General features: G+C 34.7%; 2 protein-coding genes across 2 annotated transcripts; one reads left to right on the forward strand and one right to left on the reverse strand.

Annotated features, from left to right (window-relative positions):
- Positions 1-1,546: 1,546 nt before the first annotated feature.
- On the reverse strand, positions 1,547-9,335 carry LOC128187333 (alkaline phosphatase-like). Its single transcript, XM_052857737.1, has 10 exons — positions 9,057-9,335; positions 8,543-8,763; positions 8,118-8,292; positions 7,697-7,872; positions 6,125-6,226; positions 5,927-6,029; positions 3,109-3,249; positions 2,703-2,891; positions 2,189-2,320; positions 1,547-1,983 (listed from the first exon to the last, which is right to left on the reverse strand). The coding sequence occupies exons 1-10, from the start codon at positions 9,121-9,123 to the stop codon at positions 1,700-1,702; spliced, it is 1,590 nt and encodes a 529-aa protein (XP_052713697.1). The 5' UTR covers positions 9,124-9,335; the 3' UTR covers positions 1,547-1,699.
- Positions 9,336-12,122: 2,787 nt separating this feature from the next.
- Positions 12,123-16,430, forward strand: LOC128190494 (allantoinase, mitochondrial-like). Its single transcript, XM_052862567.1, has 10 exons — positions 12,123-12,418; positions 12,558-12,709; positions 12,970-13,084; positions 13,178-13,324; positions 13,605-13,644; positions 13,725-13,821; positions 14,269-14,455; positions 14,694-14,832; positions 15,001-15,173; positions 15,604-16,430. The coding sequence occupies exons 1-10, from the start codon at positions 12,281-12,283 to the stop codon at positions 15,787-15,789; spliced, it is 1,374 nt and encodes a 457-aa protein (XP_052718527.1). The 5' UTR covers positions 12,123-12,280; the 3' UTR covers positions 15,790-16,430.
- Positions 16,431-17,989: the final 1,559 nt, after the last annotated feature.

A 17,989-nucleotide genomic window follows, 5' to 3' on the forward strand; every position in this document is an offset into this window, starting at 1 on the left:
TCAAATTCTTAAAGGTAACAAATGCTAGCTGAGCTTCAAAAAACATATACAAACAAAGAGGAAGTTTATACGAGTTGTATGTATAGATTTTGGAGAAAATTGGAGAAAATTCAATTTTATTGTCCAAAATGTATGATTGATATGAGCTGGTATAGTATTGACGATGTTGTTTGTGAGATTGATGAGCCAAAGAAAGTTCGAACTCGATACAAGGTAGATAAAAGTGTGTGGATGCCAATAGTATATAAATAGTGCCTGTTTGGGAGGGTAACAGTTGAAATTGACACCCCGAGAAAACCATTGTCAACCGACGCGAAGCGGAGGTTGACAATGGTTTTCGAGGGGTGTCAATTTCAACTGTTATCCTCCCAAACAGGCACTATTTATTTTGTTATACTGAATGTCTTTTTTAAAATTTTTAAGAAAATTTCACTGCTTTTATATAGGAATAACGTGAATTCTACAGCGAACCGTACGCGCATAATTTTCGCGCATGTAACATTTTTTAATGTTACCCGTTGCCAAGTGCGTTGCTAACGCTGAGGGTAATAGTAAATATTATTAACTGCGTCTTAACCAATCAGATTTCAGTATTTAACATGAAAGTATAACAATATGAAATATAACATCAAAGAATGAGTGAATTCGTGTAAAAAACATCTACATGCCGTTTTTGTGTCAGTGGTGTAACACTGATTATAAGTGGTGTAACAGTGTATCTCTCTTCAGATTATGAAAGAATGAGGTACGAAAACTTTTATTTAAGATCAAATTTATCATGTTTTAAATGCAATCAAAAATAGAGATTAGTTTATTTTACAAAATTTAATGCGCTTATCTCTTATTTATTATCGCTAGGTCATTGGTGTAACTTTAAGTCAGTGGTAAAACATAATAATCAGTGGTGTAACATGTACATTTTTCTCCAAATAAATTTAACTGGCAATGATACATGTATATTTGAAAACACCAGTGCATTTATAGTAATGTCTTTTTTATGCTCCATAAAAAGAAAAATCCAGTTGTGTTCTTTTTAATGCTCAAATTAAAAATTTGTTGAGTAACATCAAGACTTTGTCTCAAATGTTATGTTGGTTAATATGTAAATGTGTCAAATATTTTCTGTTATCTAATTCTGATAACTTTAAATGAAGTTTGTTGATATAAACTTTATGTCCATCATTTTAAAAGAATTATTTTATTTTATTTAAGAATTTTTTCCTATACTATATGCCTGTTACACCACTGACCAAATTTTTACAGTTCATTACATTTTAGTCTAATTATCAGCTAAATGGTAGATTCCAATGTTTGCAAATTTTTAGATGTTATACTTCATTGTTTGTTAAATGTGTTTTTTGCAATCAAAGTAATTTTTTCAGCAATAATTTTCTCATGTTTTACATTTTTCAAAAGTCTGCATATTTTGATAATGACCCATTTATGTTCCTCAAAACATGCAGTTTTGTATCATGTTATAAATATGAAAGCTTTTGGTAAATACAAAATTTATTCTGCCAAACTGAAAGCATATAATTTTTTTAAATTAACGAATGAAAATTAAAGAACATGCAAACATAATTATTTTGGTGTATATTGACATAATTGAAAATGAAAATATATGCATACATGAACTTAACACCTACTGATGTCGATGCTAGTTGATTTATACTGGCGTTTTCGTTAGGCCATGCTCTTGCTATAAATAAACAGCCATCATCACTAAAATTGAAAAAGCAGCTATTTTTATATTGGAGTAATGAACGTTTATCTGTCCCTGTCCATTGTTTATGAGAACGGAACACTTATTCTTCTGGGTCCCAACACAGGAAGCTAAAGACATCACGTGATATATGTAGTGCTGTTCGTGCACGCCGTGTATTAGATGCGCCCAGGGGCCGCGTGCATAGATCGCCACATCCTCGCCTCCGTGGGTTTCCGATTTCAAGGGAATGGCGCTTGTTTGCTGATAGTCGTCAGCGGCTGCAAAAAGACATGCATTGGGTAGTTACTCGACATTGAATTAACTATAATTAAGTGTCTACTTTTCAATTGCGCCACTTCGATTCGGACATGTTTAGTGCTTTTGTAAGTTTAATAAAAAATAATTCATCTAAAGAAAAAGATATGATACAGAGTTTAAGTCCATATAAAAAATACAATTTAAAACAGCGCATGCTCTACTGACTTGTGTCCACTTCCCTTGGGTCTTGTCTCGGTTTATCGGGCGTTACCCCGCCTGGTCCATTGCCGTACAACAGGGTGGTATACGCTTTGTCATCCTCGGGGAACCAGTCTTTTGGGATAGGGTTCACTACTCCTACAAAACGTACGACCAATTCTAAGATGTCCTTATTGTTGTATTTTATGATATATAGTACATGTATAAGAAACATCTCTGATGCAAGTATATGTACTCGGCTTGGGATGTGACATCCTCACAATGTCAGGGGTCCTGAGTCCACTCGTGTCCGTGGGACCACGAGTGGACTCAGGACCCCTGACATTGTGAGGATGGGGATGTGATGGCAAACACCTTTAAATTTCTTTGAATTTCTCCTTTGCAAAAAAGCTATTTCGGAACTTTTTCATATTTTGTTGTACGAAGTGGTCCCTTTACCAATTTACTTGCAACTAACGCTAAAGGAAACTTAAATTCAGATTGGTACGTAGCAAAGCTCAGTAACTTAAAAAAAATTAACCTAATATATCGTTGCCTCGTTTTGGATACCCGGCGATGTTAAACACGTGTGAGTGGTCGGCCGTAACGATCATAAGCGTGTCGTCATCCGTCATCTCCGTGGCTACTCGGACCGCATCGTCCAGCATCAATGTCTCCGATAACGCAACTTTGGCTTTGCTGTCGTGATGACCATGATCAATCCTTGCACCTGTACACCAAATTAATCATAAAAACTTGAAATACTGTCTTTACAATTCGTGTTGGTTCAATTTTTGTGAATTTCGTGAGTACCTCTCGCTCACGAATTATTATTAAATGAAACAGTATATATATATCCTATCATGCCATACACTTAACTACGTTTCATTCATTAGACTTTTTTAAAAGATAACGTAAACGGTTATTAGAGAATGCCTAGAGGTTACCTTCTACCAACAAGAAGTACCCTTTGCTATTCTTCTGCAGGATTTGTATAGCTTTTTTCGTCATTTCTGAAAGAGAGGGTTCTCCCTTCGGCCCTTTGTCCCGCTGTAATTCGTATGCCATGTTACTACTGCCAAACAGTCCTAGAACATGAATGAAAAATATGTATACTTACTCAAATAAAACTTTTTTTGGACTAATGTCCTTCAAATATTTTATTAAATACGTATCTATATTAGATTTATATCCGCGATGTATAATTCCTTTATTTATAAAAAGCATCGTTTCATGAAATTCAGCTAGCAGATTTTAGTCTTGCCAGTTTAGAGCAGCTCTGTGAATTACAATCGATTTTCTTAAATAGAGGGGAAAACATCGTGGATTTATGTATACACTTTAAAAATTCTATTTTTTTTATCGTATGGATATGAATCACCTTCGTTTTTTTTTGTTTTTTTTTAGCTCATCTGAACCGAAGGTTCAAGTGAGCTTTTCTGATCACCCGTTGTCCGTCCGTCCGTCCGTCTGTCCGTCCGTCTGTAAACTTTTCACATTTTTTACTTCTTTTCAAAAACCTCTGGGCCAAATTTAACCAAACTTGGTACAATGCATCCTTATGAAAAGGGGATTCTAAATTAATAAAATAAAGGGTACAACCCTTTTCAAAGGGGAGATAATTACGAAACAGTGAAAATAGGGTGCATGTCTTTAAAAAACTTCTTCTCAAGAACCGCTGCACCAGATATGTCAACATTTACACAAAAGCTTGTATATATAGTGAAGATTCTAAATTGTAAAAATCGTGACCCCCGGACCAAAACTGGGGCCCCAGGCGGGGTTCAAAATTTAACATGGAAATACATTTGAAAAATGTTTAAAAATCTTCTTCTCAAGAACCACTGCACAAGAAATGCCAATATTTACACAAAAGCTTGTATCTTTAGTGAAGATTCTAAATTGTAAAAATTGTGACCCCCGGACCAAAACTGGGGCCACAGGCGGGGTTCAAAGTTTAACATTGAAATACATTGGAAAAATGTTTAAAAATCTTCTTCTCAAGAACCACTGCACCAGAAATGCCAACATTTACACAAAAGCTTGTATATATAGTGAAGATTCTAAATTGTAAAAATCGTGACCCCCGGACCAAAACTGGGGCCCCAGGCGGGGTTCAAAATTTAACATGGAAATACATTGGAAAAATCTTTAAAAATCATCTTCACAAGACCCACTGCACCAGGAATGCCAACATTTACACAAAAGCTTGTATATATAGTGAAGATTCTAAATTATAAAAATCGTGACTCCCGGACAAAAACTGGGGCCCCAGGCGGGGTTCAAAGTTTAACATAGAACTCCATAGGATAAATGTTTAAAAATCTTCATATCAAGAACCACTGCACCAGAAAGGCAAATATTCAAACAAAAGCTTTTATACATGTATATAGTGAAAATTCTAAATTGTAAAAATTGTGACCCCCGGACCAAAACTAGGGCCCCAGGCAGGGTTCAAAGTTTAACATAAAAATCCATAGGATAAACGTTTAAAAATTTCCTTCTCAAAAACCACTGCACCAGAAATGCCAACATTTACACAAAAACTTGTATAAATAGTGAAGATTCTAAATTATAAAAATCGTGACTCTCAGACCAAAACTGAGGCTCCAGGCGGGGTTCAAATTTTAACATAAAAATCCATAGGATAAATGTTTAAAAATCTTTATATCAAGAAAAAGCAAATGTTCAAACAAAAGCTTTTATATATAGTGAAAATTCTAAATTGTAAAAATTGTGACCCCCGGACCAAAACTAGGGCCCCAGGCGGGGTTCAAAGTTTTACATATATAAGAAAAATGTTTAAAAATCTTCTTCTCAAGAACTACAATGCAACAGTTTGGGATATCACTATGCATACATCCTTGGCAATTGTAGATTCTAAAATGTTAAAATCATGAAACATAAAAAAAATCTTTTCGAGAACTACAATGTCATACTTTGTGAGATTACTTTACTTCGATCCTCAAATAGTGAAAACTTTAAATCATAGAAGCGATCTAATACTGGAGCCCCAGGAGAAGGGGTTCAATGTTTCACATAGAAAGATAGGAGAGAACATGTTTAAAAATCTTATGGAGGAGAACTACAATGCTTCAATTTGTGAGATTACTATGCAAGCATTCTCAAATTGTAAAGTTTCTAAATTGTGGAAGCCGTGACCCCAAGACTAATATTGGGGCCCAAGAAGGGGATCAAAATTAACATAGATATATATAGGGAACATGTTTAAAAATCTTCTTCTTAAGAACTACAGTGCAACAGTTTGTGAGATTACTATGCAAACATCATTGGCTATTGTAGATTCTAAATTGGTAGAATCGTGACCCCCGGACTAATACTGGGGCCCCAAGACCCCCAGACCAATACTGAGGCCCCAAGAGGGGTTCAAAGTTTAACATAGAAATATATATGGAAAATGTTTAAAAATTTTCTTCTTGAGAACTACAATGCTACAGTTTGTGAGATTACAATGCAAGGATCCTCAAATAGTGTAGTTGTTAAAGCCAACCATAAGCCCAGAAAGGGGTTCAAAGTTTAAAATAGAAATAATATACATGTATGCTACGAAATAGAATGTTACAAGGAACTGTTGTTCAGGTGAGCGATGTGGCCCATGGGCCTCTTGTTTTTTTTTTGGGGGGGGGGGGGGGGGGGGGACACTCCCTAGATCAGTGCATGTTATGAGGTAAAATATACTTGGTAATATTCTTGGTAATATTGAATGATTAATAAATCGACAGCCAATCTAGTGGAGCTTCTGACCTAGAACTTTGTCGGTGGTGGCTGGATCCACAGAGCGCAGCTGCTCAGTGTTCTCCACGTACTTGTAGTTTTGTCCCGAATCCTCCATCATCACCTTCCATTCCTGTTAAAACATCACAGGTCTTGAGTGTTAGTTAGACAAGACATCGGACAAGAGCCTTCAGCTTTCAATGTCTGAATGATTATTATTTACGTCACCTGAATTAGATTTATCCCGTCTTGTCGTAAGTAGCTGGAGTTGGTTACTGGGTCTCGTGTGGTGTTCGGATAGAATCCTCGTCTGCCACCCCCCAAAATGACCTATAAAAGAAGAACTCCTATGCAGTTACTAGAAACTTATTATTACATTGCCTCTCATAATAAAACCTCTCTCATCACCCCGTTATATCCCGTAAAAGTTTTGTGAAGTATTGCAGTTTTTCATGTTTCATTTTACTTACTTTTCAGAGAAGAAACAAAGACCTGATTCTTTGACAATAACACTCAATTTGACAGACTTTCTTTACAACCAGTCTCATGTTAAAAGTAGTATATACACTAAAAAAAGAGAATTGGTTTTCACTCGCTGCTTACTTACATCAATGTCACTGGGGTTTTTTTTTTTGGGTAGAACAGTAATTATTGCCCCACCAACTATTAACTTTCGCCACTATCACTTGTAGGTCAGCGGTTATCACACATTGTTAACTTACATGAATGTCACTGTTAACTTACATCGTTGTCACTGTTGACTTACATCAATGTCGCTGTTAACTTACATCAATGTCTCTGTAAACCTACACTAATGTCACTGTTAACTTACACGAATATCACTGTTAACTTACATCGATGTCACTGTTAACTTACATCGATGTCACTGTTAACTTACATCAATGTCACTGTTAACTTACATCGATGTCACTGTTCACTTACTTCAATGTCACTGTTAACTTACATCGATGTCACTGTTAACTTACATCAATGTCGTTGTTAACCTACACTAATGTCATTATTAACTTACACTAATGCCACTGTTACCTTGCACGAATATCACTGTTAACTTACATCGATGTCACTGTTAACTTACATCGATGTCACTGTTCACTTACATCGATGTCACTGTTCACTTACATCAATGTCACTGTTAACTTACATCGATGTCACTGTTCACTTACTTCAATGTCACTGTTAACTTACATCGATGTCACTGTTAACTTACATCAATGTCGTTGTTAACCTACACTAATGTCATTATTAACTTACACTAATGCCACTGTTAACTTACACGAATATCACTGTTAACTTACATCGATGTCACTGTTAACTTACATCGATGTCACTGTTCACTAACATCAATGTCACTGTTAACTTACATCGATGTCACTGTTCACTTACTTCAATGTCACTGTTAACTTACATCGATGTCACTGTTCACTTACATCAATGTCGTTGTTAACCTACAATAATGTCATTGTTAACTTACACTAATGCCACTGCTAACTTACATGAATGTCACTGTTAACTTACATCAATGTCACTGTTCACTTACATCGATGTCACTTTTCACTTACATCAATGTCACTGTTAACTTATATCAATGTTACTGTTCACTTACTTCAATGTCACTGTTAACTTGCATCGATGTCACTGTTGACTTACATCAATGTTGCTGTTAACTTACACCGATGTCTCTGTAAACCTACACTAATGTCACTGTTAACTTACACGAATATCACTGATAACTTACATCAATGTCACTGTTCACTTACATCAATGTCACTGTTAACTTACATCGATGTCACTGTTTTTGTAGATTAACTGTTGGGCGATGTCCTGGCCACACCCAGCACCGCCGTACTTCTTTTGATCGGTGTCTGTTTCCCAGTAGCGGTGAGAAACCTTGGCGTAGGCAGTAGCGGGGGTGGCGTGGGTGATCCGGGAGGTCGTCACAATACCTGTAGATTTACCTAAAACGCCGAAGAAATGAGTTATGAATTAGAAGAACATGCAATCTATTAATTTTTTATCTGTCTATTGATTTGCAGTGATAATGACTTTTTTGCATTGGGTGTCCAAATTTTATTCATTTCTGAAGTAAAATTAAATTAAAATAACCATTTTTTTCAATAAGGGTAAAAATTCAGTATTTGGGGGGGGGGGTATAAAAATACATGTTAAATGACAATATACATTTTTGTTCGTATCAGCTTACCCTCCTTTTCCGATTGTTGGAGTATTGTGTCTATCTCGGAGTCTTTGGGAAATTGACACTCCCCCATTCGTGCCTTGCTTGTCAGTCCTACGTTATACCAGTTCGTTTTCACCCCCGTTAGCATCGCCGTGGCGGTGGCAGCTGAATCCGCCACTTGTCTGTCGCAGAGATACGTCTATAAATTATCAAAGAAATGAAAAGGTTTTATATTTGGCGTACATGCAGAGGTCAATTTTTTTTTTTATTTTACCAGGTACGGGGGATGAATTAAAGATAGGAATGGAAGTACAATCTCAACGAAATTATTTAACTTGATTTAAGAGCCTTAACTTATAAAAAATTAATGAGGGGGGGGGGGAATATATTATTTTTTCTGTATTTTTATAGCTTTTTTTCAATACTGACTTTTCTAATACTTGACCCACTTTTGATAGACCAACATTCGGGAACTTTTCAAACTCCAAAACGCTCTCCTCTCCGTGTCTCCCTTTGAGCTGGCCCCCGTAAATCCGGGCGGCCGTCACTGTGGACACGCCCATTCCATCCCCGATAAACAAGATCACATTTTTAGCTTTGTTGGTGTTTAAGGTTCGTTTAAGCGCAGTTTCTAATTCATTCTCGGCCAGTTGAAGCCAATGATCTGGTTCTATAATGTAATAGATATAACGGTTAATTGGTTGCAGAACAATTAATATGTATCGCAGAAATTATAGATGTAGTTCGAATAGGAGGGAGGGGGTTCAGACAAAATAATCCCTCATAATTTCAACTTCATATATTTTTATTTTGTTTATTGAAAAACTAATACTGCATGTGAAGGGCCTTTTAAATATATAATTTAGCTCGGCACAGGACTGAGGTCATCCGATAAAATCTGAAATGTTTCGTGGGAAAATTTAAAGCGAATGTGAAATGAAGTGTTGCAGAACCAGTACATACCTTCTTCCTGTGGTTTCCCAGCCTGAATAAAAGTAAATAACAACAACAGTTTAGTAACAAGTTCCATGTCGGAGATTAATTTCTGGGACGCCAAAGGTTGTTGTCCTTCTGAGATAGGAAATCTAAGCGACACTACTTTGTAGATAATGATGGCTTCTTTCGCAAAGTACTTCTTTTTAATCTTTTTATCAATGACTTAGGTAAACTTCCATTTTTTGTTTGATTTTTTAGTTTGCTTGCAGTTGTTCCACACTCCACTGATCGAAAGCGCTCTACTTTTAATCTAAATTTATACGACCCATTGGCTCTAATCCTATCCACGTGAGGTCTTTAGAAAAGAGAAAAAAATTGCTATTTTTTATTAAACAATTCTAAAGAAGGAATAATGACGGTTTTCAAAATTGGTGTTTAACACAAATATATCTGAATGGCTTATGTTAACAGCCTTTTCACTTAGTTACAGTGTCTGCAAGGTTGGGGGTAGTTACAAACGGCATATTCATGCCAGAAGAACCCGAAATAATGAAATAATAGTAAAATACTTTATACATTGTTTTTGCTTTATTATTGCTCATAAACATACTTGTTCTATCATTGATTATTTATAATAAAGTTTCCCACCAAAATATCTCAGTTTTTGCATTCTCTCCTTATCTTTTGAGATTCAATGCAAAAACATGAGAAACTCTCCTTTTATTATTTATAAATACTGTTCATATTTCTTTAAAGCAAAATCTAGTATATTTAGATTTTGTAACAGTTTTTCAAGTTACAAATAAAATCGTCTAATAATTAACTAGTTTGCGTAGTTGTCCTTCTTAGGAAACAAGTGCACTGAGGCTTACAACTGTCAACATAACACGCAGTTTTATAATATTTGCCCAGTCCTAGTTTGGCTATAAGACAACGAAACAAAATCAACCTTTAACCAACTAATTCTCGGCTTTGGATTTAAACAAACAATTCTGTTTGTTACCATAGTGCAATGACAGCCAACAATCAAAATGCCAATAAACGGTCAGTCTAGAGTCGACAAGACACAGTCGGAGGCACCAACACATAGCGTTTTGGTGGTGTATCCCACTTCCTTCAGGTTCCAACGAGGATTGTTATGTAACCTGTAATTCAGTTGATGCCAAAGCCAGAAACTACATGAAATGCGGAATTGAATTAGAACGAAGAAATTTCGTTCATCGAAGTAGTGAAGAAAACAGTGGTACCGTACTCACATCTTTGTCATTTATCAACATATCAACATATCAACAGGGTTCTGACAAAGAATATCAAAACAAGTTAACACATACAAGTTGTGTTAATTTAATGTTGCATTATGACGCCAGGCGTCAGTGTGTTCGCTCCCCTTTACGAAAAAATCCCGCGGCTAGCTTTGTCCGGGGGGGGGGGGTGCTTCGCACTGCTTCCACATAACTCTTGATGCGGCGGATTTACAGCTAAATAAAAGAAGTTTATTTTTTTTTTAAATTGTAAAACGTTTAGTCCATTGATACAAGCGGTGTACATGTACTTGTCTGATGGGAGCTACTTTACGAAACGCTTATCCCACAAGGTCAGTCAGATCCATGATGCGAATGACATTTTTTATGACAAATTGATTGATTAGTATTGATTTTAGCAAAATTTCACTTTCTCTAGTGACCTTTTAATTTTTTTTTTACAAATTGATATATCTTCCAATGTTATTTGGAAGAACATTCTAAAAGGACTATATATGGTATGGGCCTAAATTGGCCCCCTAAAGGGAATATCTTTATTTTACTGTAATTCTTTGTTTTCTTTGTACAGATATATATGTGATGTTTTTACTTAATATTCATTTTGATTCAAGTGCCCACAATTTAGAAATACGGCATTGTGAAGACAACCTTTTCCCGCCATTTTTGCATTTTAGCATAAAAAAACTTGTTTTCAAGCAGTTTTTCTTTCAGGAAACATAGAGCGCATGCTTGAAACAACAAAATATTTTAATCAGAGATGTATCTAGTTAAGTCTAGTAAGTGACAAAAAATTTGTCCTGGTTCAAGCATGCGCTCTATATTTCCCATTCGTAAAAAGATGCGAAAAATGTCAATTTCCGTCTGATTTTGATTGAATTATAGAAATAGCGTCACTTCTGACGTCATATACAGCAAGTGAGTGCAAATAAATCAAACAAATATGTGAAAAAAATATTTTATATCAACTCTTCTAAATTATAACATAACATTTTATTGTACCCGAAACACTTTTAAAAATAGTGAATTATGGGGGCCAAATTTAACTCTTATCATATATAGTTCTTTAAGTACGTACTACTGGCATACACTAAAGGAAGCGGAAATGAAAAGAAATAATGTTTCACCAAAAGAAAGAGCAAGTGTATGAAAACGCGCATCGTGATTCGAACACCATCTTTGTCGATATAAAAAGTCTCTGCGTGGTGGTTGGGAGGTTTAAGGAAGAAGCGTACGGATTTATATATTTTAAATACAATATTTTTATATATTCCGACCAGGGCGTTTTAGTATTATACTGTCAATGCGCGGCTCCAGGTTATTTTCAAAGGAGGTCCGAAGGATATTTAAGGTGATATGGCACACCTCAATGTTGTGATATTTTCTTTATCGAAAGAAATAAACAATAAAATTTAGTGTTAATTAATTAATTTATAAACAGTCTCTTACCCAAAGTCACCTAACAGCGTAGCGCGGTGGATTAGAGGATTTTCAACAAATCTATATAAGTCATGAGTTCGAAACCCGTGGGAATTTGAAATTGTTTACTTTTCCAAGTTTTTTTTTAAATGTATTTTTGATTAGATATTGTAAAATTTGAAAATTCTAAACCGGTGAAAGTATTTTAATTATAATGTCACTTATCTTTCATCCACATCAATATTGACAGATGTTCCATAACGTTACCACCTGTGGAGTGGGGGTCCGAGGTATATCCTATCGGTAATTTTAGTATGTAAATTTAAGAAATGTTAATTTTCCAGAGCCCGATCGGACCCCCCCCCCTTTCTAGATAACTGTCTCAAACGATTTATAATAAGAAACACGACATATCCGTGGTCGACTTGGAATTTACATTCACTTTGACCCAGTTTTATGCATAAGCCTAGTTTTGGTTTTACCTTGAGTTCATTCAACCTGGCAACTATCTGTAGGTGAGAAGTGTACTAAAAGTGCAAGATAGTTAATGTTCGCTTACTAGTACTGAGAGAAATGGCCACACACAAAAAAGCATTCATAAGCAAGAGAGTGTTGTTGGATGGAGAAATCAAACCTGCATGCATTGAGGTACAGAATGGCCAGGTGTGTCGAGTGCTGACAGACGGATTTAACGTGACAGATTACAACCAGGTTACCCCCCTCATTACTGACATTATATAGTACTTAAAATGATTATAGTATTATGTTCAACTGTTCAGCAATACAAAATGAAATTTAAAAAAAAAACTATAATTTTAAATATGCAACATTGTGCATTATATGATTATAGGTTCAGGATGTTGGAAATCTGCTGATTATGCCTGGGGTGGTGGATGCCCACGTTCACGTGAATGAGCCGGGGAGGACAAGCTGGGAGGGGTATACCACAGCCACTAGGGCAGCCGCCGCAGGAGGAATAACTACCATTGTGGATATGCCACTGTTAGCTTTTTGTTGATTTGTTAATTTTGAGTAAAATCAACATTCATTTCTGTGAAATAGAATTCATGCCTATACCAAATACAGGTAGGAATAGGAAATGCTTTGAGGCATATTCCATGGAAATTATGGTGACCAAATTTAGGCACAGTATGTTGCAAATGTTTTTCAAAGTTTCAAACAAATAATATTGGTAGAATTATTTTTTTTTACTTTGTGTAGTGAATTAAAGCAAGTAATTGTGGAGAAAATGGTTATTGTAGGAATTCCATTCCCTCAACAACAACTTTAGATGCCTTTAGAACTAAACTTGATGCTGCCAAAAATCAGTGCTTTGTTGATGTAGCCTTTTGGGGAGGGATTGTCCCGGGAAATGCGGTAAGTTCTTATTTTTTAGCTTGAATAATGATAATTTGACTCTATTGGTATATAAAGATAATTGTTGGGAAATGTTTTTCATTTTTTTTCCAGGAAGAGCTGAAACCAATGTTAAATGCAGGAGTTGTTGGTTTTAAGTGTTTCTTGATTCATAGTGGTGTGGACGATTTTCCCCACGTAGAGCAAGCTGACTTAGAAACTGCTCTCAAGACACTCCAAGGAACAGATGCCACTGTATTGGTGAGAGTTATTCAGAAAGGATAGAATCATGAGGATTTCAAACTCAAGTCTAACAAAAAGCTTAATAAATTTATCATTTACATGTAGTCTGTGAAGTTTACACGTTTTCTCTCAGTGCTGCTTTGTGCGTACTAAACATATCCAAATACTGGCACATTTTACAGTCCAATACATGTATCATAGATTTGTTTCATGATTGTAGTTTACATTAGTTTTTGATATTATAAATTTTTAAGATATTTGATTTATGTCTGAATAATGAGTCTATTTTTCTTTATAGTTTCATGCAGAGATGGACTGTGCCTGCAATGGATCAAAAGGTAACTTTTTTTCTCCAAAACGAGGGCTCTTCAAAAGTTATGTGTGACATGTCTTATGAGAGTAATGCTCTCAACTGTAGGTAATCCGGAGGAGTACCGGACTTTCCTGGAGTCCAGACCAGCAGTGATGGAGGAGAAGGCTATAGACCTGGTGTGTGAGATGTGCCTCAAATACAAGTAAGATTATTATTGATTCAGTGCATAACTGTTTTCCCGTCTTCAGTCTAAAGCTAATTGTAAAAAGAAAATGTTATAAAAGATTGATGCAGATGACAAAAAATGTTCAGTATTGCAAGTGACCTTTACTCATTGGTAAGTACATAGGGCAACACTGGACTTTTATTTGCAAGTGAAAATTTTTGCGAAGTAAGCTAGAGTCTCCTTGTCGGGAATATTCTTGCAGCAAATCAGTCTCTGCCATTCTGATGTAAATACAGACTGAAAATTAGTTGTCTCAAACCAATATATATCTGATAAATCGCGTAATAAAGTTGTCATAAATTGAAGTAGGTTTACATAAATTTATGGTATCATAGGTTTACATTTACAGTATCTCATTACCTCCAGTAAAACATTAACGGAATCGCATGTGCAGCAAAATTATCTTTTTACCCTCTATTGCAGAGTGAAATGTCACATAGTACATCTTTCTGCGGCCTCAGCTTTGCCAAGCATTGTGGCTGCCAAGGAGAAGGGGGCCCCCCTTACTGTGGAGACCTGCCATCATTACCTATCCCTCAATGCAGAGACTGTCCCCAATGGTAATACCCTGTACAAATGCTGCCCGCCTATCAGGGAAAAGAAAAACCAGGTACACCGTACACTGCTAATCATCTTTTATTGCGTGCAAGAAAGTTTTTATGAAGTTTGCAAGGTTTACTTTTACACCCAACTGCTTTAATTGTTCCACTGTATTGCACAAATATGTTCATGTATAATTTTTCCATTTTACTATGGAGAGTTAATGATTGAGCCCTATACTGAATATGTGTACCAATGCTTAATGGTATAACCTTTCAAAGATGGCTCAATGATATAGTGTTTAACAGGACCTGCTGTGGGACGGTCTTAAGAAGGGTTACATAGATATGGTGGTCTCTGACCACTCCCCCTGTACGCCTGACCTCAAACTTCTGGACAAGGGCGACTTCATGGCTGCCTGGGGAGGAGTAGCCTCGGTTCAGTTTGGTGGGTAATGTATATGGAACAATAATAATGAAAATCAAATTTGGTCAAAATGAATGTATTGATATTGATTTAATGACCCAAATTTAGTGCATAATTCTCACATTATCAATTCAAAAGATTTATATAAATTTATTTTTATTAAATTTGTTTTGTCCTCATGTCGTTTAGGGCTGTCTCTCTTTTGGACCAATTGTCGAAACTATGGGATGAATTTATTTGATATGGTGAAGTTGATGTGCGAGAACACTGCGAAATTGGCTAGCCTGAGTCACAGAAAAGGTGCCATTAGGGCGGGATATGATGCAGACTTTGTCATCTGGGATCCTGATGTTCCTTTTGAGGTAAGCAAATGTTTTATTACTCACAATGTACTATTATATATATACACCTGACAGTCTTGTATTCATGAGAGATGTGTCATAAAAAATTGGTGCAATTCATATGTACTGATTTCTATTGCCAGAACTGGCCAGTAAGCCTAGAATTGTAGTGATAATTTCGGTTTGAAAAATATATCTTGTGAAAACTATTGATTACTGTATTTATTGGATTGAAGATGTTATGAATTCATTTATGAAAATTTGCTGCAGTGATTTAAATATCATACATGTAAATTATATATTATTATGCTATTTGCATATTGAATTGCAATTTCATTAGAATTTAATGTAGATTGATAGAATGGTGCTTTGAAATGCAAGTCTTTAATCAATGAAACCTCAGTTATGTATAAACTAAATTTATGAACTACACCTTTTGCATTTTATTTAGGTGACAGAAGACAGAATATATTACAAGAACAAGGTGTCCCCATACATGGGCAGAACGCTTCAGGGACGAGTATACCAAACCGTTGTCCGGGGCAACACAGTGTATGCAGATGAGGCAGGCTTGACTAGTTCTCCTCAGGGTGGATTCCAACTAAAGAACCAGCAAGACGAAAAGTCTAAATTGTAGAGACCTAGCTGACATTCCAGTATTTTACTTTTTGCCTCTTTCAGCTTTATCCAATGATCTGTGATAAAAGGTTTTAAAATTACATATGTTAATAGAGTATACCTGTGATAAACAGACAGTTTATTAATCATTCCAAATGTATGTTACTGGTTAAATTTCAAAAGTAAATTGGTTACATGGTAGTGGGACATGTTGTAGATTGAATGCTAGTTGTTTTCTCATGTTAAGTATACTGTAAATGGATATATACTGTAGAAGCACATATTTTCGTTGGGTCAAATTTCTTTGATTTTAGACCAAATAAGATTTCGTTGGCATTTAATTTTGTCATATCCTGATCTCTTTGTATTCATTAATACTTGGATTAAAAAATTTGTCATAGATTTAATTTCTTTGATTTATACTGCCAACGAAAATAACGAAATTATATCCTCAACGAATATTTCTGCTTCTACAGTACCTAAATGATTATTTATGTATACAGACTACATATTAACAGTACATTCCTTTCTTGGCCCAGATCTGTTTTTATATTAATTTATGCAATCAGGTAATTAATTGGTTAATTGTGACATTTAATTTCATGTATGTACACATTGATATCAATATACATATATGTTATGAATTGTTATACTGGTATAGCTATAAAATAAGTACGAGGCTTATATCAATAATATTTGTTTTTATACTTGATGAACTTTAAATATGTATTACTATACATAAGTATTGTGTATTTTTTTTTTATAAAGATGTTCAAATAAATCAAAATTTGAATATAAGAAGATTTTTCTTAATGATAAAACAAATAAGGCCAGAACATATGGCATAATGGAAAACTTAATTCAACTCAAAACATTCATATTTGTATCCTGTCTACGGTAATAAAAAAGGATCTTTTATAAAACGAAATTAAAAAAAAAACTACTACAGTCGTTTACCAACAGGAATATTTTTCCTCATTTTACAGTAATGTGAAATAATCCAATAAGTTTAGTAAATGGGATTGGAAAATGACATGAAGTCTATCAATACGCAGGCAAATTGGGTTGATAAACCCTTGCTTTTTCATTCATTTATTTCAATCTTGATCAACACCATTGTACAATGGTAGACAGAGACTATAGTTACACTATTTATGATAATTACTAACAAATAAACCCCACATGCGTGAGACAAAAAGTATAAAAGATCAACTCTGGCTCGTTAATACAAATTTAGAATAAATACTGAAACGGGGAACATTTCTTATTTATGTTCCTAAGAAAAGATCATAATTTTCTTTAAAAAAAAAAAAAAAACAAGACTACAGTGTTTTGCACTAGACACTTTTAATTTTCTTTACTTAAAATGTACTTTGTGTAATTTAATTTAAACATATTTAATTAAAAATTTAAATAGAATGGGTAGCAGGAAAAGACTATGTAAAACCTCTCAAAAATATAAAGTCAAGTAGTGGTGTTATTAAATAATTTTATAGAATATTCATGTAGTATTACCTGTTTACTTTTGGCTGTGACTATTAATATTTCAGTTAAAATAGCCGATAATTATTTTGAAACCATTATATTTTGAGACTTTACCACCTGTATAAGGTATTAATTATATTTTTACTATTAACATAGATTTTTACTGGAGGATAAAAATAAACAGACAATCTTATAGTTAATTGTTTATTCAAATCGTAATGCATTACTGTGTAAAGAATGTATATATATTTACTTATCTGTTTATATATTTTTGGGTAAAAATCATCTTTTTATTAACCAAGAAAGAACCTCGCGCCTTTATATTACTCGGACACAATTTTAACAAATGATTTAAATAACTGACCTGTTCTCCATATTCAGGGAATCTTAAGTTAGATGGAATAGGACAATTGAGTTTTTCATGTTGCAAATTGGTAAGCGAAACATGCAACATAAAAATGTAATTATCAGATTTTTCATCCCTTGTATGAATATGCATTTTTTATAATGGGGAAGAGGTAAAGCCATATTGTGCACTATAATTATTATATTAACAATTATCCTTTACTGTCTGTAAATCTAGTTGAAAGCATGTATTATTAATGATATCTCCCCTTCTACCATCTTTATAATGTCAGGATTTGTTATTACGGAGCAAAGAGTCCCTTAATCTCAAACCCGTAATTAGTTAATATCGTGAAGATGCCCTTCTGCATAATATTGCACTACATCGA

This window comes from Crassostrea angulata, chromosome 6 (assembly GCF_025612915.1).
Source record: "Crassostrea angulata isolate pt1a10 chromosome 6, ASM2561291v2, whole genome shotgun sequence".
NCBI lineage: Eukaryota > Metazoa > Mollusca > Bivalvia > Ostreida > Ostreidae > Magallana > Magallana angulata.